The sequence below is a fragment of the Meles meles genome, chromosome 1, assembly GCF_922984935.1.
Source record: "Meles meles chromosome 1, mMelMel3.1 paternal haplotype, whole genome shotgun sequence".
In the NCBI taxonomy this organism is placed as follows: Eukaryota; Metazoa; Chordata; class Mammalia; order Carnivora; family Mustelidae; genus Meles; species Meles meles.
The window spans coordinates 35,489,469-35,513,875 of NC_060066.1; the positions used below are offsets into that span (position 1 = coordinate 35,489,469).

Genomic DNA, 24,407 nt, shown 5'->3' on the forward strand with positions numbered 1-24,407 from the left:
AACATCCAGGCGCCCCAAATTCTTTTTATTTTTTTTTAATCAAGATACAGTTGACATATAACATTCTATTAGTTTCAGATGTACAGTGTAATGATTTGATATTTATGCATTGTGAAATGATCACCACAGTAAGTCTAGTTAACATCCATTGTCATACATTGTTTGTTTTTTAAGATTTTTATTTATTCAACAGAGCACAAGTAGGCAGAGCAGTAGGCAGAAGGAGAGGGAGAAGCAGGCTCTCCGCTGAGCAGGGAGCCTGATGTGGGGCTCGATTCCAGGACCCTGAGATCATGACCCAAGCCAAAGGCAGCTGCTTAACCGACTAATCCACCCAGGCACCCCTTCCTCACTGTACATACTTAAATTTTTGTTCTTGTGATGCGGATTTTTAAGATCTACTCTTAGCAACTTTCAAATACGAAATACAGTATTAACTATAGTCACCATGTTGTACATTATATCCTCGTGACTGACTGACTTTATAACTGGAAGTTTGTGCTTTTTAAAGGAATTATTTATGACACGTATACTTCTAAAACTAGATAATCAACTCTTTCATTTTATCTGAAGTTGATAAGCTGTTAAAGAAATCATACACAAATTCTAAGCCAGGTGATTTTACTCATTTTATACCTTGATTCTTGAATACCTAGATTTTCTGACACTACCTGATGAATGATTAGATAATGCCAAATCAGTCAAGTCAGCAGATGTGTTCAAAGGCTGCTCAGAGAAATATAACTAGAAGCAGTTTAAATTGTTTCAAAATATGGTAAGAGAAGGAGGAAGGTTTTAAACATTTTTAAATGATTAAAAATATTTGACACTGTGAATTTCTAGGTAAAATTAGATTTAAAAATTGAGAACCCCAAATGCTTATTGTTTCTTTGCCTTTTTGTTTTTATGCTGAAGCTTTGCCTTTTTGTTTTTATGCTAAAGTTTATTTTGAGGTCAGAGGAAGGTCATTTAGTGGAGTACATCCTTTATTTAGCTCATTCTTCGCTAGCACTATTAATAGGAAACATAGCTCTGGTCTTTAGTAAAATATTAAGTATCTCCTTTTAATGGTCCTATGTACACAACTAATAACAGCAGTCATGATAAAGAATTCTGAAAATGATATGTAATAACAAATGAAAGGAATAACTATTATGTGTTATACCATGTCAGACTATATCTTCTTTAAGAAACTTGTTTAATTCATGAGAGACTCAATCTCACAAAACAAATTGAGGGTTGCTGGGGGTGGGGGGTTAAGGATAGGGTGGCTGGGGTATGGACCTTGGGGAGGGTATGTGCTATGGTGAGTGCTGTGAAGTGTGTAAGCGTGACGATTCACAGACCTGTACCCTCTGGTGCTAATAATACATTTTATGTTAATTTTTTAAAAACTTAAAAAAAAATAAGAAATTTGTTTAATTGCAGGGTCAGCAAACTACAGTCTATGGACTAAATCCATTCCCTCTTGATTTTATTAAAACAGGCATGCTTGATACTTTTACTGTCTGTGGCTGCTTTGTGCTAAGATGGCAAAGATGAGTAGTCTCCGCAAAGACTTTAGCTCACAAACCCTAAATAAACTATTTACTTGTCTGCTCTTTACAGAGAAAGTTTATTTTATCCGTTTATGCAGTGGCATTTGTTAACAAATTTGTGTCCTGTATTTATTTTTAATTAAAATTTCTATTTTGAAATAATTTGATTTCCTTTTGTTGTTCTTAAAGTACATCACTGAAGTAATTTGACTTTTAAAAAGTTGTCCCCAGGGGCGCCTGGGTGGTTCAGTGGGTTAAAGCCTCTGCCTTCGGCTCAGGTCAGATCTCAGGCTCCTGGGATCGAGCTCCACATCCAGCTCTCTGCTCAGCGGGTAACCTGCTTCCCCCCTCTCTCTGCCTGCCTCTCTGCCTACTTGTGATCTCTGTCTGTCAAATAAATAAATAAAATCTTAAAAAAAAAATCCCCCAAATATTAACATTTTACATAACTATAGTACAGTGGTCAAAACAGGAAATTAACAGTGATCAGTGCTTAATCTACAGTTTATTCACATTCCACTATAACTGCCCCACTAACACCCTTTTCTCTGGTTCAGGAGTCAATCCAGGATCCCAAATTGCATGTGCTTCTCATGCTTCGGTAGTTTCCTCTAATCTGGGCCAGTTTCTCAATCTCCTTACTTTCTGGACCTTGATGTGTTTGAAAAATGTCTGATTATTTTGTAGAATGTTTGAATTTGTCTATTTCCTCATGATTAAACCCAGGTGACACATTTTCTTTTCCTTTCTTTTTTAAGTCTTCTTTTTTAGAGTGGTTGTCAGGTTCACAGCAAAAATGGGAGAAAGATACAGAGATTCCCTGTATACTCCCTGTTTCTACACATGTATAGTCTCTTATTATCAACATCTCCTGCCTGAGCAGTGCACTTGTTAAAGCTGATGAAACTACACTGATCCATCATTCTCACCGAGAGTCCATGGTTCCCATTCGGGGTCACCCTGGATGTTGTACATTCTGTATACAAACGTATGATGACATGTATCCTCCCTCATAGTACTGAACAGAGTAGTTTCAGTTCCTTGAAAATCACCTGCACTCTGCCTATTCACCCCTCTCTCCCCTCCGACCCCTGGCAATGACTGGTGGTATTACTGTCTCCATAGTTTGGTCTTTTCCGGAATGTTGTGTAGTTGGAATCCTGTGTCTGGATGTACTATTCACCTACCGAAGGACATCTTGGTTGCTTCCAAGTTTTGGCAATTATGAATGAAAATTGTGTGCAGATTTTTTTGTGGACATAAGTTTTCAACTCTAATACCAAGGGGCACAATTGCTGGAACATACGTTAGGAGTATGTTTCGTTTTGTGAGAAAGTGGCTACTGTTTTCCAAAGTGGCTGTACCATTTTGTTTTCCCACCAGCAGTGAATGAGCGTTCTTACTGTTCCACATGCTCACCAGCAAAGTTGGTGTTGTCAGTGTTCTGGATATTGGCCATTTTAATAGGCGTGCAGTGGTTATCTCTTTGTTTTAGGTTGCATTTCCCTAGTGATACATGATGTGGAGCGTCTTTCTATATGCTACTCGGTATCTGTGTATCTTCTCTGGTATTAACCAGAGAAGATACACGGATAGGTGTCTGTTAAGGTGTCTGTTAGGGTCTCTGGCCCATTTTTTGATCAATTGTTTTTTTTTCTTTTTAAGATTTTAATTTATTTGATAGAGAAGGAGTGCATGCACACACAAGCAAGGGGATCTGCAGGCAGAGAGAGGGGGAAGCAGGCTCCCCGCTGAGCAGGGAACCCCATGTGGGCTTTGATCCCAGGACCCTGGGGTCATGACTTGAGCCGAAGGCAGAAGGCAGACATTTAACCGACTGAGCCACCCAGGTGCCTCTCTATATCAGCTTTAGGCTCAGTTGTTGGTATACACAAAATAATACGCTAGGATTTTGAGTGGGATTGCAGGTGAGGCATTTTTGTCAAAATACGGCAGAAGTGGTGATGTTCCCTTCTTAGTGTGTCGGGTTAGGGCCATGGCCCAACGCTGTAGTGTGTCGGGTTAGGGCCATGGCCCAACGCTGTTCGTGCATCTCTCCTAGTGATGAGATTACCCCGATTAGTTAGATAAGGTGGTGGTTGCCAGATTTCTGAACTATAAAGTTACTATTTTTCCCTTTGTAATTAATATGTATTATGTGGGGAGATTCTTTGACTACATAAGTATTTTACTTTTATGCTTGGTTTTAGCATCCATCAATGATTTTTTGCCTTAAGTAGTTCTGTGGTGTTGGCCAAATAGTTATTTTTAAAAATTTCTGTCATTCCTTTTACACTTACTAACTGGAATTCAAGCGTAAGGAAGAATTTTTCCTCTTTGTCCATTTATTTCTTGTTTATTCTATTTCTCTTCAGTTCTTTATATCATATGATCTCATGGATATTTTATTCTGTAGTTCATTACTATTTATTACGTTGATCAGATTGTCTTAGATTTAAGTTCTCTTTATAAATAGAATGACAAATATGGCAGTGGAATTTTATTATTTTGCTAGTGAAATATGTAACATATAATAATAAACTGTAGTACATTTGATCTTGAATAAAACCTCTGTAGATCTACTCCAGAGAAGATTAAGGCTAATCTTAAGACTTAAAATGCAGAGAGAGGGACGCCTGGGTGACTCAGTCGGTTGAGTGTCTGCCTTTGGCTCAGGTCATGATCTTAGTGTTCTGGGATCGAGTCCTGCATCGGGCACCCTGCTCACCAGGGAGTCTGTTTCTCCCTCTGCCTTCTGCTCCCCCTGCTTATGATCTCTCTCTGTCTCTCTCTCTCTCAAATAAATCGATAAAATCTTAAAAAAAAAAAATGCAGAGGGGCGCCTGGGTGGCTCAGTGGGTTAAAGCCTCTGGCTTCGGCTCAGGTCATGATCCCAGGGTCCTGGGATCGAGCCCCACATCGGGCTCTCTGCTCAGCAGGGAGCCTGCTTCCTCCTCTCTCTCTCTGCCTGCCTCTCTGCCTACTTGTGCTGTCTGTCAAATAAATAAATAAAATCTTAAAAAAAAAAATGCAGAGAGAAGCAATTTTTGAGTCCCCGTTGCACATCCTTGCCCACACTGCCTTTGTGCCCACTTTTTTCCTGTCCCTCACTGTCTTATCCACACACATGTCCCAGAACAAACTCAGTGTGAGCTTTCTTTGGCATTTGATTCAAGAGTTGCAGTATTGAGAAACGTCACAAATGTCACAGTGTCCACTAAGTCATTGCCAGTCGTTTGTTTACCTTTATTTGGCCTTGCAGATGTGTGCAAAGCATAAGCAATTGAGGGCTGATTGTTTCTCTTGGCCTTCATGAGAATTCTCAGTTTGTTGATAGTGAAATTGTGACCAAGTTATTTTGTAAATTAAGAAATTTTGTGGAGTCAAAATTATTTTTCTTTATGATACATTTTCCCCCCATGAGTTGCATAGTTGGTGTTTATTCCTCTTTCTCTGTTGATTACACTTAACTTTAAAGAAGTTTGCAATTTATAGCATGTAATAGAGAACCTAGGACAGGAAGGTCTTGAGACCCCAGAGGGGATTCTCATCCACAAATTTACCAGATGCAACAAAAAATGAAAAAGCCCATCCCCATAGACTGTGGTCCCCTACCCTGTCCTTCAGAGTCCAGGCTTGCTCCCTCTGCCTTGTGAATCAGGGAGTGAATTGTCCTGTATTTGAGAGTTGCATTTGAAAGATTTTGGGGTAATTGGTTTTTCTTTCCCATCAGCATAGATAATTGGTCATTTATTTGAACTGATCATTTTTTTTAAGATCTTATTCATTTGACACAGAGAGAGAGGTCACAAGTAGGCAGAGAGGCAGGCAGAGAGAGAGAGGAAGGGAAGCAGGCTCCCTGCCAAGCAGAGAGCCGGATACGGGGCTTGATCCCAGGACTCTGAGATCAGGACCTGAACCGAAAGCAGAGGCTTAAACCACTGAGCCACCCAGGCGTCCCTTTAACTGATCATTCTTAGGAATGCATAGCAGACAAAATTTATGGGACCTGTAGTATTTTTCTCTTTGGCCTTTTCACTGTCAGCAGGTATTTGTGCTAAAGATTTCTAGTTGCTCCTGGTTCTTCCCTTTCATAGTTACTTAGATTTATCCTGGAAGATATTTCAAAAATCTCATAGCTATTTTGGTTAAACTCATCTCAGACTAGGTTAAGGGTAAGAATACCAGATTTACTTGGAAGAGAGTCACTTTTACTCAGTAGTAGGTTTAAAATGGGGATATTAGTATCTAAAGTCTCTTTATTCTCTTTGTTGTCACGGGGGTATAATAGCTGATGGGGTAAGCTGCTTTTCATTCATTTGAGCTACCATGTTTCCTTTGGCGTCTCATCTGAGCTAATAATTAGCACTGGATTTGGAGTGTAAAAGCCAAGCAGGTCACTGTAATTGTAAATAGTCGAAGCTGTCTAGGTGGGTAAGGTGTAGGTAGTAGAGCTGTGACAAAGTAAGTGGCAGCTTTTTAAATGAGGCACAGCTCATGAACTGACGACTACCAGAGGACAGTACAGAGCCGTCGCTGCTAAGTGCAGACTTCTGTGCCTCACCTCCACCTTTTTTTTTTTTTTTTAAATAAGCCCAGTGTGGGCTTGAATGACGACCCTGAAATTGATCGTCACATGCTCTACTGACTGAACCAGCCACGTGCCTCTCACCCCACCCCCTTTTTTTGGTCCCCCAAAAGCTATAATTCTGGATTTTTAAGTGAATATCCTGACTTAAATGTTGGAACTAATTAATATTTTCACGGAAATAAATATATACACTGGGCCACGCACCAATCATATAATAGTATATGTGCATGTGTGTGTGTATCTGTTCTTTTAAAGAAACCTTTTATTTTAAAACAGTTTCAGATTGACAGAAAAATTAGGAAGATAGTACTGAGAGTTTTCATATATCCCGCACCCAGTTTCTACTGTTATTAATATCTAACATTGGTATGATAAATTTTTTATAGTTAATGTATATTGATACATTATTATACACCAAAGGCTGATAGTTATTGCTATTTCCTTAGTTTTCTCCTGTTGTCTTTCTCCTGTCCCAGGATCCATCCCATCCAGGATATCACATTACATTTAGTCATCTCTTCAGGCTTCTCCTGATTGTGATAGTTTCTCAGATTTGGCCTTATTCTTGATGATAATGATGATGATGGTGGTGGTGGGGTTCTGTGTGTGTGTGTGTGTGTGTGTGTTTTAAACCAACCATCTGGGTTTATGGACAAGACTTGGTCCATGGGCTTTTATGTTTGCAAGCTGGGGACTAATTCCTATGGTGTGATTTCCTCAGTTGATTTTGAATCATTCTGTTACCTTGAATACCGTGTAATAGGATCAGAATTGTAGGATTAATTCGATGAGCAAAGTACGGGTAATAGAAACTGGTTTTCCCAGTACTTTTGAGTTTAATATTAAAAATTACATAGTTCAAAAATAAATAAAATGGAAAAAAAAATCACATAGTTCATTAAAATTATAGATGAAAAGATTCACCCATTCCCATACTATACTTTTTGACCACTACTAAATCTCTTTTAGTGTATGCTTGGTTCACTATCTTATTCTCTCTAGATAGCGAGTTGATTAGGGGAAGGAATGTTGAGGAGCTTTGAAGTAGGGAGACTGGAAGGTTGTTTGGATTGTGATAGAAGAAACACTCTGCACAGTGGGTATAAGTGGGAAAACGTGGTATACTCCTTGGTAACAGTCAAGTTAATGGGCAAAGCAGAGATGTTTTGACGTTATTGAGGGTTTGTATAGCAGAGAGTGTAAATTGGCAGTCATTGGTGTTTTGATGGAAGAATCCAGCAGCGAATTTGGGTATTTTAGGTTGGCTGATCTGCTCCGCTCTTCCCCGTTATCTTAACGTCACTCGCTTATGTAACCTATGAGCCCCTCATGGAGATTTGAGTTTATGATATCTGTAAGCTGTCATGATATCTGATCAGGTTTCTAGCATTATTTGCTTGGGGGAGAAATGGTATGCATTCCTGAGTGGAAATAAGCCACAAACTAGGACATTTTGGAGTAAAATTAATAGTTAGGCTCAGATAGTAGGCTTAAACAGGCAATATCTCAAGCAAACCAGGGCATATATTGTCACCCTAATTATATATTGTTAAGACTTTTAGAATATGGTTCTCCATGTTTTCAAATTGAAATAATATATTATTTCATATACATAATATATGAAATAATGTATTTAGCTTTGAATGTTTAAAAATTTCAAAAGTTCTTCTACCTGAGAGACTTTGATACCTTAATAGGAAACCATGAAGTAGAACTGCTGCTTTCATATTTGATTTGAATAACCTGTTTATGTTTCATTGATCCTTTATTATTTCTATTGCATAATTATTACAATTCATATAACTTGAAAATATGTACTTTCTAGAATAATTCTTTATTTTGATAACACATGGCTTAATTTTTAAAATCACATAACAAAATTCACGTCTTAGCCATTTTAAAGTATCCAGTTCAGTAATACTAAGTATATTCGTGTTGCGAAACAGATCTCCAGAACTTTTTCATTTTGCAAAACTGAAACTTTATACCCATTTTAGCCCATTGATCCCCTCTCCTTAGCCCCTGGTCACTGCCATTCTACTTTCTGTGTCTATGAATTTGACTGCTTAGATATCTCATATAACTGGAATCATACAGTTTTTGTCTGTTTGTGACTGGCTTCTTTTACTAGCATTAATAGGTTCATGCATGTTGTAGGCTTTGACAGGATTTTCTTTTTAAGGCTGAATAATATTCCAGTGTATGTATCTGCCACATTTTCTTTATCCATTCATCCTTTGGTGGACATTTGATTGCTTCTACCTCTTGGCTACTGTGAATAATGTTGCTGTGAATGTGGGTATGCAGATATCTCTTGAGACTGTTTTACCTTCTTTTGCATATATATCCAGAAGTGGGCTTGCCTGGGTCATATGATAGTTATATTTTTAATTTTTGATGAACCTCCATACTGTTTTCCATAGCATTGCACCATTTTACAGTCCCACCAACACTGCGTGAGTGTTCCAATTTCTACACATCCTTGCTGCTAACACTTAAAATTTTCTCTTTTTTGTTTGTTTTTTGTTTCAGTAATACCCATTCTCATGGGTGTGAGAGGATATCTTATTTAGTTCTGATGATTAGTGATACGGAACATCTTTTCATATGCTTGTTGGCCATTTGTGGTCAGCTTTGGAGAAGTGTGTATTCACTCACATCCTTTACCCAGTTTTTAATGAGTTATTTTTTGGTTGAATGTAGGAGCTCTTTATATATTCTGGATATTAGCCCATTATCAGATATATGATTTGCAGATATTTTCTCCCATTTTGTAGGTTGCCTTTTCACTCTTGATTATGTCCTTTGAGGCACAAAGTTTATAGGTTTGATATAGTTCATTTTATCTGTTTTTGCTTTTAGTGCTTGTCCTTTTGGTGTCATATCTTAAGATCCCTGCCAGATCTAAAATGAAGCTTTTCCCCTATGTTTTCTTCTAGGAATTTTGTTGCATGTGATAGAACATAAGGGGCCAGTTTTATTCTTTTGCATAGAGATAACTAATTTTCCCAGCATCATTTGTTGAAGACACTGCCCTTTCCCCATTGAGTGGTTTTGGCACCCTTGTCAAAGATCATTTGACGGTGCATGCAAGATTTTATTTCTGGGCTCTCTATTCTGTTCCGTTGGTTTATTTGTCTTTATGCCAGTAGTTCTGTAATAATATTTCAAAATCACAAAGTATGAGTTCTCTAGAATTTTGTTTCTCTTCTTTTTCAAAATTGTTGGGTCTTGAAGTCTCTCCAGACTTCACATGAAATTTAGAATGAATTTTTCTATTTTTGTAAAAATATACCATTGGGATTTTGATAGTGGTTGGAATGAATCTGTTGCTTTGAGTAATAAGGACATCTTAACTATATTAAGTCTTCCAGTTCATGAACATGAGGTTTGTTTCTTTTTATTTGTGCCTTCTTTAAATTTTCTTAGCCGTGTTTGAAAGCTTTCAGTATACAAGTTTCACCTCCCTGGTTAAGTTTATCCTTAAGGTTTTTTTTTTTCCTTTTCTTTCTGATGGTGTTGTAAATGGAATTGTTTTCTTAATTTCCTTTTTATTAATGGAATATACTTTTAATGCTCCTTTATCTTTTGGTCTGTGAATGGTCATTACCATTACATTTATGAAATCTGGTACACAGCTGAGGTGAAATAATGGTTCATACTGTAGCCCTGAGAATGCAAAATAATGTTTTTCTCTAGAATTATCTTGGGTGGTTCTTAGGCTGTAGTTACAGATACACAGAAGCAATTGATAGAGTACATCAGCGAGGGTAGAAAGCCATCAATAAGGGTGACACACGCCAGGTTTTCTGGAGATTTTTTTTTCCATTTTACTGTGGAAACTATTTTGAAAGTTTTGTTTTGTGTTTTGTTGTTTCTTTGTTTTTGTTTAGACAGATTAGGCTTTCCAGTTAAGTGATAAGAGATCAAGTAGTTGTATATTAATTTGAGAATTGTTATAGTGTATATAGTCAAACATTTTTAAGGGAAAAAGAGACTTGGAAAATCAGATTTAAACTAATTCTGTTTGCAGTGGGAGGGTGAAGGTCTCAGTCTTAGGTGAGTACAGTGAAGAGTAGTTAAGAATAAAGTAGCTTTCTCTAGATGGAATGATCTCTTAAGTATTAGATTGATTTTAAAGAGGCATCAACTATACTGAATTTTTAGTAAAAGAGACTGGCACTCTCATGATTTCTAAGGCTAATGTGGTTTGGGGGAATGTTTTCTTTAAGATCCGATTGAATGCAGAGAAGCAGTTGTTTATGGTTATTAGCTTAAGATCCTTAATGCTTAAGTTAGGGGCAGAAAGTGAAGATGGAAAAGGATGCCCTTTCTGAGTTTTCTTATACTTAAGAAAAAATGAATGATTATTTTAAATAGTACGTTCTTTTTGGTCAAGGTAGTTAATAGTGCTAAATATTAATGGATAGATACCTTTGCAAATGAATGTTTCATTCCATGCAAAGCAGTTTGAGTCCTAAACTCTGAATTACACTTTTTGTGTAACACATTGTTGATAGTTAACGTCTGATGAGTCTTTCATATAGAGGCAAGGTGTGTCCTATAACTCATTCTACGAGTGACTAGGAATACTTGGTATGCGGAGCTTCAAAACATGATTTCGAAAGATGCAAAAGTGTGATGTATACCTTTCTAAAGAGTGGATTTACATGTAAGCATTTAAAAAATTGAATCGGTTTTATTATAAGGCTCAGTTAAATTACCTTGTTCTATTAAAATACTGTAAAATGTATCTCAGACAAATAGCTTTGTCTTCACTTACAGGAATGAATGTGAGACACAAGGTGATCTTTTCTGAGTGATTGTTTAAAATGCTAATTCTCTAAATTTTTTATTATTTAGAAGTCGATGGAGTTCTGGAGTAGGTGGAAGTGGAGGCGGATCCTCTGGTAGGTCGTCAGCTGGAGCTCGAGATTCCCGCCGACAGACCCGGGTCATTCGGACTGGACGGGATCGAGGATCTGGGCTTCTGGGCAGTCAACCCCAGCCTGTTATTCCTGCGTCCGTCATTCCAGAGGAGCTGATTTCACAGGTAGAGATCTTGTAGAACACTTCACATAAGGCAGCAGAATAGGATGAGATTTAACTGAATATCTTGGGCTATTGTCCTGGCTCACAGCCATGGATTGTGAAATACTGCTTTTCCGTCATTGTGCCTAGAAAGCTGATTTTGATAAAAGTGTAAGCAAAAGAGAATTAGCATAGCAGTCTTCTTTATTTTTTATTTCAGGCCCAAGTTGTCTTACAAGGCAAATCCAGAAGCGTCATTATTCGGGAACTTCAACGAACAAATCTTGATGTCAACCTTGCTGTAAATAATTTACTTAGCCGGGATGATGAAGATGGAGATGATGGGGATGATACAGCCAGTGAATCTTATTTGCCTGGAGGTTGGTGGATCACCATCTTGGTTTTCTCCTCTCTGGAGGAAGAGACCTTTTTGATTAGGGAATGGAATTTTGAAATACGGTGGATTTTCTGATGGCTTTTCCCAAAGTGGTAGATATTTCTCACTGGAATGTTTAATTTGATCATAAAATACTTTTAAGGGAAAATGAGAAATGTTTTTGCTCAGTAGATTTGTGTTTGGTTCCAGTAGAGACATGGATGTATGTGCTTGTCTATATCACTGGCTGACAGATGACTCTGGAATGTTGATTTTTGATGTCCTTATTACTGAACATGTAAATACTCTATTTAGATTTTAACTGCATTCATTATCTTTGTGATGTTACAAATATATTAAGTAGTTTTTTTTTCTTATGATTACTTAGTAGTTAGCCCAAGTGGCAATCATGCATTTCATGCTCTTTAAAATCTTTGTCTATAACGTTAACTTTATTTCCTAGGTAGTTATTACCTTTTTTCCTCAGGGTATATCAGTAGTTAGCATCTCATTTTTATCTTATTTAATTTTCAGAGACCTTTCAATGGTCTACAGATATTTTCCGTATCTGCTTTATTTATATTTGTTTCTGTTTATAGAGGATCTTATGTCTCTTCTTGATGCTGACATTCATTCTGCCCACCCAAGTGTCATTATTGATGCCGATGCCATGTTTTCTGAGGACATTAGCTATTTTGGTTACCCTTCTTTTCGTCGTTCATCACTTTCCAGGCTAGGCTCATCTCGAGGTAATTTTGCATTATTTCTTTGTGATCATTGGCTGGCTGTACAGAGAGATAGTGGTAGAATTCACTGTGTTTGAACCTCTAATATTACAGTAATTATATAATAATAAGTTACTACTTATTAGTGTTTTCAGTGCTTTGGTATTAAACTAGTTATTTTTGATTTTGAAGAGCCACAGATAGTACTTTACTTTTGAGATGATCTTACCAACATTGTGGAATACTTATCAAGGGTTATGACTTAGCTACCTATATTTTTAATTAGGCATATGGATTCTGAACTAAAAGCAGAATTCTACTTTATAGTGACATGCAGCATTCAGAAAACAAGTCTCTTTAGTTTATTTGATTAAAATACAGTGATTATTCTATTCATTTTAAATTTTGGTTAGCTGGAAGAGTGAAATATGAAAAAAATTAATAGAATGGAATTGGTCAGTAATATATGAAACTGATTATCTTATTAAAATGTTATTTTCAAAAGTTTGAAATCCTTCAAAGGTATAGTACGTAGTAGAGGTTAGAAGATTTTGAAATCATACAAATCTAAGACTTTCTGTTTGTCTGTTGGTATAGATTTAGCTTGTATTTTAACCTTATTAAGTCAGTATTTTTACTTGCCAGAATGTAAAACTGCTTGATTGAAATAACATACAAGAAGCAGTTATATATTACTTACTGATCATTAGTAAACTGGAAAAGATGCCATGTTGTATTAAGACCTTGCTGCAAATATCTAGTACTTAAAAGCAAAGTTTAAAAAATAACAAATCTCTGGTGATCTTTTAATATATTGAACTTATTATGTAATAGCTTTAAATATTTTTAAATAAATCCACATTGATTGCCTTAAATATACCAAGTATTGCATTTTCAAATATTCAATATTGAGCTCAAATAACTCCTTCTAAATTTTTCCCTTTTGCTTTTCCGTAGGTCATTCTGTATAGGCATTATTTTTTATCTGAACCTTATGAAATTGCTGGTACTTGACCATTTTTGACCTGTACGGATGGCAGTTTCATATGGTTCAAGTTAATAATACTGTTTCTAGTCCTTATCCAAGTCCTGGAAAGTATATTTTGATTACCTACTTAAAATAAATAATGTATGAGCAAACAAAAAAAAACAAAACCAAAAACAAACCCAAAACAAAGCTGGTTTCAGAGAGTTTGTAGGCTAATTGCAGGGGAAGCATTCTTTGTAAGGAAATCTTTCTGTAAAGATTATTAAAAGAAAAAAAGAAGCTTATCTGGTTCTCAGAAATGTGTAAATGAGACTGATCATGAAGATCCGCCTCTAAAATTAAACAAGGACTTGAATTATAAAAATTTTTATAGTTAACGTTATTGGATTTGTATTTTAGCCTTTTCACATTTTTCCCCTGTATGTGTAGGGTTTTGTTTTTGTTTTTGTTTTTTGTTTTTTTGTTTTTTGACAACTGAAGACATTCTAACAAATACTCTTTTTGGGCTTACATATGTAACTAACATGTTGAAATTCTAATTTATGCATATTTTCTAATAAAGTTATGGTAAGCATTTTTAATGGAAGCCAAAAATTTTAAACTCCATTTTAAAAATCCAGTTTAAAATAAAGTAATTCTGCTCTAAAAACGTAGTTGGAATTCAAAAAAGTCTGCCTCTACATATAGTGCTTAAAAATACTAGTTTATAATTTTCATACCTTCACTTAAAAGAGTTAATGTTTTGAATGTTGCATGTCAGGCTTACTAGATATACATTTACATTAAATTTTTGTGAGTAGATAAACTGCTGTTAGTTGCATCCTGAAGGGTCTTTACTAGAGAGTGGCTTACTTTTATCCCACTGGTGTGACCCAATTGCATACCAGTTCTCCTTCTTCCCTTAGAGAGAGACTCTGAGCTGTTGCGTGAACGTGAATCCGTTTTACGTTTACGTGAACGGAGGTGGCTTGATGGAGCCTCATTTGATAATGAAAGGGGCTCCACCAGTAAAGAAGGAGAGCCCAACATGGATAAGAAGAATACACCGGTTCAAAGTCCAGTATCTCTAGGAGAAGATTTGCAGTGGTGGCCGGATAAGGTATTTGGAAAAATTCCCACCCTTTCCATTTAAATGGATTCCTGGCAAGCCCCACCCTCTCAAAAAGGTTTCTGTTTTACTTCAGATTTTTGTATTGCCATTATTTAAACACACACACAGACGCAAAACGGTATTTTTGTTTTGTTTAAAAATAGACATAGAACATCTTTATTTGGCACTGTATGAGTCATCTTAGTGAGATATGCTCGGTGGTGCTATTATTTAGGTTTTTTGGTTTTATTTTTTGTTTTTCCTGCTTGATGAAGTAAATCAGAGAAATCGGACTTGGAGTTCCAGATAACATATCAGCATTCTGTTTCAGGACTTGTTTTCTGGTGATAATTTTGCCAATAATTGATGACCCTTTGTAGAAATTTGTTTTGTAATGTCAGTGAACCCTAGTTACGGGGGGGGGGGGGGGGGGGGCCAGGGGGGCAAGTTCATGGTCATTGATACAAGGATGCATGTCAGGGCAAAATTAGGGATCTGTGGTTCTTTGATTAGTTAGCTGTCCTGTTTCATGGCAGTGAATTCCAACAGACCCTTTGCTCTAAATGCCGTGGGAGACAAAGCTGTCTGAACAGGAATGGACTAGGGGAGTTCTGGTCTGCATCCTGAGGAGAAGTACGATGATTGGCTTCTAGAAAGCATCCAGGATTTGTTAAGTTGATTTGAATCTTTAAAAATACACTACTGCCGCGTCTGAAGCGGAGTATCTACATCCTGTTAATGCCATGGAGGTTTCATTGTCAAGTAGGTGCTTGGTAACGGCTCCTGTAGGAAGCCATGTTTTCTCTCTTTTGATGTGCCTTTTTCTTATTTCCAGAGCCAGTGGGTAGGAAATTTTCTTAAGTAGAACTAAAGTAAAAGAACATAAGAACTTTGAGGTTAATTTCTAGCAGATACAGAGATTCTGATAGGGATTTCTTTTCTTTCGTTGAAGTTGAAGTTGAATTTCAATTCGGAGTTAACTGTTAAAGGAAAATATTGTTTAGCTTTCTGAATTTGTTTATTTTTTATAGTAATTGTGAATCTTGATGTAGTTCATTTATTTTCCTCTGTATTCAGCTCATGTGGAAAACTTGAATGCAAGAAGGAACATGAATTTTAATCAGTCTCTTTGTAAGCAAAAGGTTATTCTGTTTTCTTTGGCAGCTGACAAACTTTCCCTGAATTGGCAGTCTCTTACTTATTTCCATAAAACTAGACATGTCCTAAGTTCTGCTTTCATTCCATATGGTAGAAGGTGATTTAAACCTAGGCCTTTTCCCTTGCGTCCCCTCCACCCCCCCCCCACCCCCGCCCCCTCCTTTTTTCCGTACATTGTTTTGTGTTTCCTATTTCTCTTGCCTGGATCATATTAGGTTGGCTCTCCTCTGTGTTGGCAGGAAGTAATAGAGGACTCATGAATCTCGTTTTAATAATGCCATCACATATATATTAGTCTGGGCTTCTTTATCATGTGTTATTTTTGATGAATGAAAGTATTTTAAACAGTACAAGTTTAGTAAGCTTCTTTCCTGGCCAGTGTATGCTTTCATAGATTTAGCCAGTCTTTGTTGGTCTTTACTGATGGGCATGTTTTTAGTACAGCGTGTTTTCAGAGACCGTTAATAAGTACATCATGAAACACACTAGTGTTTTATTTCCTTGATGTTTAGCTATTGAATGAAGGAGGAATAGGAGTGTGTGAAACAAAGTTTATCCTACCTATACCGTTTTTTTCTGTAAAATATCTTATTTAAAATATTGTCACTGAAACAGAGGATCATGGGAGAGAGGGAAAAATAAAACAAGATGAAATCAGAGACAGAGACAAACCATAAGAGACTCTTCCTCGGAGGAAACAAGGTGAGGCTTGCTAGAGGGGAGAGGGGCGGGGCGATGGAGTAACTGGGTGATGGACATTAAGGAGGGCACATGATGTTATGAGCACTGGGTATTTTATAAGATTGATGAATCGCTGAACTCTGCCTCTGAAACTAATAATGCATTATATGTTAATTAATTGAATTTAAATAAGCAAAAATGTCACTGGAAAAGATCCACTTCTTATTAGCTTATGATTGGAATTTAGACATCAAAAATTCCAGTTTAGGGAAAGAAAATAGCTTAAGCCTAATCAAACTTTTAAGCATTGTCACAGTTATCAGCAAGTACCAATCAGTGATATGAGGCTGACTGCTACCCTCAGAGAATGCAGAGAGCTATTAAAGGGAAAAAGACCTGGCCTGCAGCTAACTTGCAGACAACATGCGGAACTATCTTGAAGGGGCATAAGATCAATACTACATGCAGAAATAGGTAATATGTGGGACCGTATTGGTCCCCCCAAATTGGAGGTGGTGATCCCTTAGAAGTACAAGGGTTTGGGGGGACAGCTTGATAGGTGATCCAAGGTCAGGTGGAGAGTGCAGGGAGATAAAGCGTTGTCAGCACACACTACTCAAAAGTAGTGTCTTTCTCTTTTTTCTTTTTTGAGGGGAGTGAGGGGGGTCAAAGAATGCCTCCCAGCCTAATTTCAGAAATGACCTAATCCAGTATTTTTAAATTGTAAGTTTGGGTAGTAAGCATAGTATTTTCACTCTGTGTTTTGTAAGGGTTCATGAGAAATTCCATTGGTAAATTATGTGGATTAGTACTGACTTTCCTACCACCTCTGTAGAGAAACAGCATCTTCTTCCAAAATCCTCACCATTTTGTAGGCTAATAAATTAGTTCCTTTAGTAGTGGAGTGAGTGCTCTCTTTTCGTTTCTTTAAAACCTTTTGCAGTATAATCTTGAACTGAAAATATTTAGGTAACCTTAGATTTAAATATTTCCACGCGTTATTCTTTGAGCTGAATGTCAAAGCTTGGATATATAAGAACATACGTGGGAATGCTTATGACTGGTGGTGGGACTGTAAATTGGTGCAGACACTATGGAAAATAGTATGGAGGGTCCTCAAAAAATTAAAAATAGAACTACCGTATTATCCAGCAGTTCCACTTCTGGATGTTTATACAAAGAAAATGAAAACACCCCAAAAGATACACGTGCCCTGATGTTCATTGCAGCATTATGTAGAATAGCCAAGATACATGGAAATAACCTTAAGTAGCCATCATTGGGTCGTGGATAAAGAAGATGTAATACATATATATACTCACACATATACTTGAATATTATTCCTCCATAAAAAAGAAGGAAGTCTTGCCGTTTATGACAACATGGGTAGTACCTCCAGGGCATTATGCTGGGTGAAATAAGTCAGAGAAAGACATACTGTATGGTCACTCTTACATCTGGAATCATCAAATCAAAACAAAACACCAACCTCATAGATACAGAGAACAGATGGGTGGGTACTGGAAGCAGGGCATCAAAAAGTAAAATGATTCCAGGGTCGTGGGATTGAGCCCTGCATTGGGCTCTCTGCTCAACGGGGAGCCTGCTTCCCCCTCTCTCTGTCTGCCTTTCTGCCTACTTGTGATCTCTGTCTGTCAAATAAATAAAATCTTTTAAAAAATTGTTAAAAAAAAAAAACAGGCATAAAAATCTTTTCCCTTACTCATTTTTCAGCATCTTAAAAAATGTGATGTTGAAAGCTCCATGAAGTCAGAGGTGAGGGTCATTCAGTCAGTGTTAATTTATTAACCTTGATTCAGTGCGTACTTCCTTGTAGGCCTTCTGCTTAGGTGTTAGGGTAAGAGTTTTGTAGAAAGCAGAACAATGATGTTAATGCTCTGGAGTAAGTACCATTGTAGAATTAGGTACAAGAGGCCCTGGGGAACCACAGGAGGCCAGAGCAATTGCTAAGAGCATGGACTCTAGAGCCAGACTACTGGAGTGTTCATATCCAGACCCTGCCACTTACTAGCTGTGTGGCCCTGGTCAAGCCCTTTAACCTCCCTGGGCCTTTGTTTCTCATCTGTAAGATGGGGATAGTAATGGTTTTTATGTTATGAGATTGTTATAAGAGGTAAATGACTCAGTATATGTAAAGTGTAAAGAGGAAGGAGAAGCAGGGTCCTGTTCTACAAACTGAACGGGTAGTTTCTGTAGGTCATAGAAAGGTAGGAGCCCAGTGGGTATTCTAAGTGGGACCATGTGGCAGTAGTATTTTGTGTGCCAGATTCTCTGCTGGTAGAGTTGGGCACAAGCTGAAAGAGATACAGACCGTGTCCTTAGTCTTACTGGACTATAAAATGCAAGAGATGAAAATACTTCATTATGATAGTAATACAGCACAATAGGAAATTAATAGGTAGTCTAGTCCATATCTACCTAAGGGAGAAATGGAGGGAAGGCCTTTAAGTCCAAGATACTGATCGCAGTTGAAGTAGCTAAGTTTATACTAGTTTTTGAGTCATTTTACTCGAGAATGTCAACATTCTTAATTAGGCTTCCCTGTCTCTTCATCCATCATTCCTCCCTCCCTTCCCAACACTCTGCTGTCCCCCATTTCTCTCCCTTCTGCTGTTTGCTTTTCATACTTTGTATTTCTGGAAGTAGCTGTGATAATTCAGTTAATGTTGGTAAGAAGATGCAGTCTTGCCACTAGGTGGTTATCTCACATGGCTTCATGTCACTTTTCAGTCAGTTTTGATATGTACTTTTCTCAGACTAGAAATTTAGTTTTATATTGCTGAATGTCTACGTGCAAAATGTAACTATATATATATTTATGCTGGCCTACTTCCAACAAGAATCTGAGGTGACTTATAAGGGAAAAAAGATGCAGCTCTAGTCACGAAAGACTTAATGAAGAGAATCCCCAGATAAGAGTGCAGAGACGTGGGAGGGAGGAAGGAGTAAAGTTACACAGAAATCCGTGCTGAGTAAATCTGCTGAAGCTGAACATGAAAATAAAAACTTCGCTTTCTGCCCCATAACAGACAAACACTTTCAGTTGAAAGCACGCACAGATCCTTTATTTTCAGCAAATTGTGAGAGAAGCGTGTGGTGAGAGTCGTGTGGTGGGCGACGAAGGAAACACCGGATGGGGCAGGCCGGTGCTGTTAATTTGCAGCCCCGTTCCTTACCATTGTGGACTCGTTTTCATATGGTCTGAGTGAAAGAAGGAAATTCGATTCACACCGGTCTTCTGAGCTGTAGAGTTGCGTGTGAGTCTCTGTTTCTGTGAGTGGTGGTGCGAGCAAATAGCCCCAGGGCACTTGGCTCCTCCTTCAGCTGCTGGAGCAGCTTTACCTGCCGGGTGCCCGAAGGGCAGGTTGAGAGGGGAGAGGTCTTTGTTGTTGTTGTTGTTGTTGTTTTATTGACACTTGGAAGCTTCCAGGTAGTAGTAGTACCTATTAAGAATTAGCTAATGTATCACAGATGCAATTTAATAATGAAATAAGAGCAGAAGGAGAAAGGGTCATAAAGAGGGAAAGAAGGCGGGCATAAGGAGACTAGGGAAGGAAAAATGAAGTGTGAGGAAACACAGTTGACCAGATTCCACGGAGTGACCTTTGGTTGTAATTTCATCCACTTTAAGCATAATACATGGTACGTTCCTGTTGGTGCTGGTACTTACTGGGAAAGCTAGTGTTGGCTGGTAGTAGGCAAGTTAGAAAAAGGTAAAATCCAGGTTTTCTGGGAGAGGCTTAGGAATAGAAAGACCAACTTTTTCAAAGTTGATGTCACAAAATGTAGATGTGATCAGCGGTATTCATGCTGTTGGACTATGTGCTTGCAAGTTTCGGCCTGTAGGTAATTTCTATCTTATTTTTGACAGTTTCTGTCTCCTTTTGGGGAGGGATTTCTAGTTTGATTGATGACCTCAGTTCAATTACTTAGTGTCCTTCAGACAATTGGAAATGTATTGAGTTCTCCAACCTCTAGTGACTTGATTTTTGTTTAAAAACAACAACAACAACAAAAGAAACAAAGGGGTACAAACTACTAATCTTTAAGGAAACATGCATATCTACTTTTTCCTGTTAGGTAGAAGCAGGCCCCAACTTGCTCAGAGGCAGCCATTATTACTTCATTAAAATAATACAAACAGTGTTTTCTATGGCATTATGAAATGAGTGAGCTAAAATACTGTTCTTTTGTGTTGTGCTTGGTTTTTTTTTTTTTTATTTCTTTACATAACGAATCTAAGTAAGGGCAGAAGCAATAGGTGATTATTCCATCATCCTCCTATGGTTGGACACACAAATTTTCCACATTGTCCATAATGGATTTTTAGGGCCTTTGGCGTTCAGTTAGTTCATTCAGGACTTAACCTGGGGAACGCTGGCCTATCTTGGGAGGATATAGGTAAGTCACTTCTGAGGGCCCTTGTGCACCATACTCTTGCTGTAGGAATGATTTGTTTAGGATTATACTGCTCTGGCAAGGCCTTTTAACTTGGAGAAGTTGAGAGTTAAAATTCATTTGTCCATTCAGTTATCCGGGCGTTCCTGCTGTGTGCCATGTGCCAAGCTGACTTGTGGGAGTGTAGGGGTGACTACGGTGCGGACCCTCCCACAGGGGATTCAGCGGGGAAGACAGCCATTCGCATGCAGTATCACATGTTCACAGTATGTGATCAGTGGTAGACTTGATGGCGTGCGGACAGTGCTCCGGGTTCACAGCGGGGAATGACTAATACCACCTGAGGGATTTGGCAGAGACTTCACAGAGGAGATGATATCCGAGCAGCATTTTTAAGGTTACGTAGGCACTGACCAAGATGCAGAGGCATTCCAGACATATCAGGCATGGGGCCCGAGTCATGAAAGGGCATGGTGTATTTGTGGAACAATGAGAAATTCAGACTTGCTGCTTGTAGTAGGGAGTAGGAGAAGAGCAAGATGGAGCAAGACTGCGAGTGTCCCAGGCAACCCGCCACAGGGTTAAGATGTCCTGTAGTCACTAGGAAGCAGACGCAGTTCTTAGGGAAGTGAAATTTGTGGGTTTCTGTTTATTTATTTTTTTACGAGGTGAGCAATGTTGGCACTGTGGGAGAAGGATAGGAATAGGAAAAATCGGGAGTCTCTTCAGAGACTGGTAGAACTGTGGAAAGGAATTGTGAGCATTTCGAGCAAAGCAGTGGCAGCAGGGACCGAGGAAGGGAAGAATCTGAAGAACCCGAGGCAAAGGCAGCTCTGGTTCGCTCATCACTGTGCTGTTGAGAGAGAAGAGGAGGACGTGACAGAGTGTCCAAGTTTTCATCTCTCTCTCCTGTTACAGGGTGGGTGATGGATGTCATTCATGGAGAGGGCCTGCAAGGGGCGTGCAGCTTTGAAGGATATGATACATTCATTTTATAGACGTTCGGGTGCTTTCAGACATCCAGGTAGATAACCCCTGTGGGATTAGTGTGGCAGTGAGGGATTTGGCGCCCCAGTGGCTGCTGTCCATTAGGCTGAGAGCAGAGCATAATTTGTATAAAGGGACAAGGACAGAATCTGGGGCAGGGAGCGCATGGTGGTAGGAGGGAGATGGAGACAGTAGCCATGAAAATAGGAAGAAGACCACTAAGGGGTAGTGACCTGTGAATAAGGGACAGGAGAGGTTCCAGAACAGATGGACAGGGTCAGATGGTTGGAAGAGCTTAAAGAGAATATGGGTTAATTAAACTCGTGAGGCTGATAGGGTACGGTTCTAGCTCTGAGTGAAAGCTGGTAAAGTGAAGCATATGCCAAGCAATTCACTTTACCATGAGTAGGACTAAAAGAAAGATTAGTTTGGATGGTTGTTGGGGTTACGGGAGAGACTTCCAGCCCATGTGTGGAGGTTACCTTTAGATATGAAAGGAGGATGTTGCCTTTTCTGAGATGAAGGTGGGGAGGAGAGGAGAATGATGTTTTTTTGTTAAACAAATCAAGAAGAACAGGCATATTCAGCAAGCTTGTGCTTTTCTGGGTGAGTAGGAGGTAAAGTTGGGGGCCGAGGAACCACAGTTCAATTTGAGCACTTACTCGTGCTGGGCTCTGTGCTTTTGTACCTTATGAATGTTAGCGGTCTTTGGAATTTTTTATCCTCTCCCCCTTAGAGGTGAAGAAAGGGGGTTCAAGGAAATAATAAAACCTACCATAGTCACATGCTTGATCCCGGTTAGGGGCTCACATGATCAGATTCCCTTATCATTTAAGCAGAGGAAGGCGAAGGAAGTGTGAGGCCAGGATGTTAGGATTTGATTCAGCAAGCGGCCTTGGAGAGAGTCGGCCTTGGAGAGAGTAGATGAAGCTTTTCAGACCCCTGTGGTGAAGGGAAGAGAGGAATTGCTAACTTACAGAACTTCACATTTGGTCTCCCATCCCTCTGTGGAATGACTTGAAAATAGGGCTGGGGGAGCCTGAGTGGCTCAGTGGGTTAAAGCCTCTGCCTTCGGCTCAGGTCATGATCCCAGGGCCTGGGATCAAGCCCCATCGTAGTGCTTTCTGCTCAGTGGGGAGCCTGCTTCCCTTCCTCTCTCTCTGCCTGCCTCTACCTGCTTGTGATCTCTATCTGTCAAATAAATGAAATCTTTAAAAAAAAAAAAGAAAGCAAGCAAGAAAAAGAAAATAGGGCTGATGTTGTTAAAATAGAAGATAAAATGCATGTTCTTTCAGTACACCGCTACGGCATAACCTGTAGTTACATTATAAATTGTGGCTGACTTCATAGGCTTCAGCTGAGCACCGTGCCCATCTGACCAGATAAGATTGGAGTTTGACAGAAAGGCACAATGACATCATTAGCTCAGCATACTTCAGAGCCAGAATTCTGAAGAGAAGCAGTATATAGACCAGTAGCAAAAGTATAACCAAAAGTCTCTTATCTGGCAAGTTTTGCTCTGTGATTTCTGGGTAGCGTCACGACTCGGATCGTATTAACATATTAGTGTTAAAAAATTGTTACATTTATTGTCTTAGATTTTTAGAATTTATTTGCATTGAACTCCTGGAGTGAAGCTGCTCCGAGCATTGTGGGTTATTGTTAAGCTGAACTCCTGGCATGTGCTTTACTTTAAAACATTAAATAACTTCTGCCTTTAAAAATATATATACATATATATATGAAAAAAAAAACCCAAGACAAACAAAAAAACAACAATGTAGACCTTTGTTTCAACAGCTTGGAAGAGCCTAGAGGGAAGCAGTCTTCTGTCTTGACAGAAGCTGCAGCTTCTTAAGCTTCTTACTGTTGTTTCTTCATTTGGCAATTTATTGAGCGTGCCTACTCTGTGCGCTGTTCTCTGAAGTGGGGCTATGGGGGCGGACCAGACAAAGCTTATATTCAAGTGAATAAACTATCAATGAGTAATACAGTATGTCAAGTTGGGAAAGGTTGTCACCTGAAAAGAAAGTAGAGTAAGGAGATGGAATATGAGAGTGGTGGTTTTGTAGGCAGTGTGCTCAGATGTTTCATTTGAGCAGGCTTGAAGGAGAGGGGTTGAGTCACCTAAGAAGGCAAGAGAATACCAGGGACTTGGCAGGTCCTGCGGGCGGTGGTCCAGGAGCTGAAAGGAGGCGCATGTGCCGGGAGGACAGGGAGCATCCAGGGCTGGGGTCTTGCAGGCTGTGCTGAAGACTTGGCATAGGTGTGATTTATGTGTTCACAGAATGAATCCAGGTTTGATGAAGTGATTAAAGTCATTAGGTTTGGCGATTGTTGTATTTATACTCTGTACTATTTTTCCCTTTATAGGATGGAACAAAATTCATCTGTATTGGGGCTCTATATTCTGAGCTTTTGGCTGTCAGTGGTAAAGGAGAACTTTATCAGTGGAAGTGGAGTGAATCTGAGCCTTACAGAAATGCACAGGTATGTTATATTAAAGCTGCATTGAATAGCGCTACATACTGACACACAAAATGGTAATCATGTTTCTTATACTTTTAAAGAATCCTTCACTACATCATCCACGAGCAACATTTTTGGGGCTAACCAATGAAAAAATAGTCCTGCTGTCTGCAAATAGCATAAGAGCGACTGTAGCTACAGAAAATAACAAGGTACAGAACACTGGGCATTGCTTGAGAAACATTTCATGCTTAAATTCTTGGTTTTCTTCCTCTCCCTGCCCCTTCTCCATCTTTTCATTTTCTGTTTTTCTAACGATCCACAAACACAAAGCATCTCAGACCTTAAGAGAGT

At 38.7% G+C, this 24,407-nt stretch overlaps 1 protein-coding gene across 6 annotated transcripts in view; it reads left to right on the forward strand.

The window, feature by feature from the left end:
* Positions 1–24,407, forward strand: part of UBR5 (ubiquitin protein ligase E3 component n-recognin 5) — a 140,187-nt gene that overhangs the window by 46,961 nt on the left and 68,819 nt on the right. For 4 of the 6 annotated variants that reach the window (XM_045997355.1, XM_045997342.1, XM_045997347.1 and 1 more), the window contains exons 6-11: positions 10,993–11,182; positions 11,381–11,540; positions 12,136–12,285; positions 14,137–14,348; positions 23,958–24,074; positions 24,155–24,265. In XM_045997355.1, the coding sequence (XP_045853311.1) occupies positions 10,993–11,182; positions 11,381–11,540; positions 12,136–12,285; positions 14,137–14,348; positions 23,958–24,074; positions 24,155–24,265 (940 nt within the window). The remainder of the gene's footprint in view (positions 1–10,992; positions 11,183–11,380; positions 11,541–12,135; positions 12,286–14,136; positions 14,349–23,957; positions 24,075–24,154; positions 24,266–24,407) is intronic. The other 2 variants (XM_045997365.1, XM_045997370.1) reach the window with 1 other exon arrangement.